We start from the raw sequence: 2,532 nt of genomic DNA on the forward strand, positions 1-2,532 counted from the left end.
CAGACAGGCTTCATAAACCTGATCATGGAGTTCACAATGTCAGACACAACTAGTTAAGGTCACCTCAAGATGCTCTCTCCTCAAACCGACACAAAAGGTGGATGTACTCTGAGCAGCACCACAGGCCTCCCACCTCATTAGGAGGAACAGAGGTCCATTAGTGATGCCACACACTCAGAATGCTATTTTCCTTAATGGTGTCACTAGAAGATGCAAGGGGAGAACAAAAATATTCGTTGGCTCTCTGTTGTTAGTACACACAGTCCAAAAGAAAATTCAGTCTTTCAAAACATGGAAATAGCCTTAAAGAACTCAATAGTCAAATTGTGAATTAATCAAATAACCAGTTATGTAGATGTTTTGAAATAACTGGTTTATGTGCTTATTCTCTTGATGCTCCTCTACAGAGACAAATAATGATTCATGGGTGAGGACAACAGAACTTCTGTGACAGAATTCATCTTCCTGGGCCTCTCACAGGACCCACAGACCCAAGTCCTGCTCTTCTTCCTCTTTCTCCTCATCTACCTGCTCACTGTGCTGGGAAATCTACTGATCATCATCCTCATCCACACAGACCCCAGACTCCACACTCCCATGTACTTTTTCCTCAGAAATCTGTCCTTTGCCGATCTCTGCTTTTCTACCACCACAGTACCCCAGGTGCTCATCCATTTCCTGGTGAAGAGAAAGACCATTTCTTTTGTTGGATGCTCAACACAGTTAGTGGTGTTACTTCTGGTGGGATGCACAGATTGTGCACTCCTGGCAGTGATGTCCTATGACCGGTATGTGGCTGTGTGCAAGCCTCTGCACTACTCCACCATCATGACACACTGGGTATGTGTCCAGATGGCTGCAGGGTCCTGGGCCAGTGGTGCATTTGTGTCCCTGGTAGATGCCACATTCACGTTGCGTCTTCCTTACCGAGGAAACAATGTCATTAATCACTTTTTCTGTGAACCTCCTGCCCTCTTGAAGCTGGCTTCAGCAGACACTTACAGCACAGAAATGGCCATCTTTGCAATGGGTGTGATAATCCTCCTAGCACCTGTCTCCCTCATCCTCATCTCCTACTGGAACATCATCTCCACTGTGATCCAGATGCGGTCTGGGGAGGGTAGACTCAAAGTCTTCTCCACCTGTGGTTCTCACCTCATTGTTGTTGGTCTCTTCTACGGCTCAGCTATATTTGCATACATGAGACCAAACTCCAAGATAATGAATGAGAAGGATAAAATGATTTCAGTGTTCTACTCAGCAGTGACCCCCATGCTGAACCCCATAATTTACAGTCTGAGGAACAAGGATGTCAAAGGGGCTCTCAGAAGAATAACTTCAAGATAACATTTTCTGAGATGGCAATGTGACTGTGCTGAGAATGACATAGAGGTAGAGAGAAGGGCTTTTCTCTGACATTTTTCTCCTTTTATGTCATTCTTTTACATTTTCATATATTTTATCTGTTTCATCTAATTATCATTTAAATGAAAGTGATCTAAATAGATCATGGGAAGAAATTTAGCTTAAAAAAGGGAGAAAAGAGAAAGGCAAGTTTTGATTTGCAAATGGAGAAAGGGAGAAACTGGAATGAAGGAAGCAAGGAAGTTGTTTTGCAAGGAGGAGGGAAAAAGAAGGAAAGGGAGGCAATTCTTCTTTTCTATCTTACACATTTAATATGGAAATTAAAAACCATAGTAGTGTCTGTAAAAAATAAAACCAAAACAAAACAAAAAGAAAGGAATAGTAATCTTTCACAAAAAGGAATTTTTTCTAGCAGTGAAGTTAATTAGAATCATTTATACATGCATTTTACATTTATTTTTGCAGATATATTTTATTTTGTGAGGCCCTTTACAAAGCTTGGGAAATAGACATGGAAACTGATGTTGTATTTCTGGCATGTTTTTTAATAGAAATTATATTAATTCCTAAAATTGTAGTGGTAGTATATTAGCAGAATAACAGGAGATATCATTAGTGTTTATAATTTTAAGAGACTAGATATATGGCTATATCAAGATATCTGGATGAGAAGACCCTTGAGTTTACTGCTACAGACTTTATCTAGTATAAGCAACTGGAGATTGGGAGATTCACAGCAGTAATGGTAGAGAATGAAGATAATATCACAGGATGAAGCCTGGCAAACTGTTCTTGACCCTAGCGGGACACTTATTCACTTGAACTTTGTAGTGCAGATGAGAGTTCGCATAGCATAAAGTACAATAGGTGTTAACATATACACAATAAAAATCACCCTTACATGTTTTAGAACTTAGAATGTATTTCCAAATACATGTAAGAGAAGTTTGTAATATTACTAATTGCTGATAATTTATTAAAATCAATAATGAATACACAAAATTCTGTGTAAATAAATAAAACAGTTAACCCCTGTTTGTAAAAACAAAGCCACACAGAAAGTGTGAATCAAACATATTTACTTAAACAGCAAAATATCAGATATGGTATTGTGCCTTCTGAGTAAAAATTTAAAAGTTGCAATTTCCATCCACAGTTACCATGGCA

The 2,532-nt window shown here is 38.8% G+C and overlaps 1 protein-coding gene across 1 annotated transcript; it reads left to right on the forward strand.

Moving 5' to 3' along the window:
• Window positions 1-423: 423 nt before the first annotated feature.
• Window positions 424-1,347, forward strand: LOC100752557 (olfactory receptor 2D3). Its single transcript, XM_027405003.1, has one exon. It carries the CDS (start codon window positions 424-426, stop codon window positions 1,345-1,347), a length of 924 nt encoding a protein of 307 aa, XP_027260804.1.
• The last annotated feature ends 1,185 nt before the right edge of the window (window positions 1,348-2,532 follow it).

This window comes from Cricetulus griseus, chromosome 3 (assembly GCF_003668045.3).
Source record: "Cricetulus griseus strain 17A/GY chromosome 3, alternate assembly CriGri-PICRH-1.0, whole genome shotgun sequence".
Classification (NCBI taxonomy): domain Eukaryota; kingdom Metazoa; phylum Chordata; class Mammalia; order Rodentia; family Cricetidae; genus Cricetulus; species Cricetulus griseus.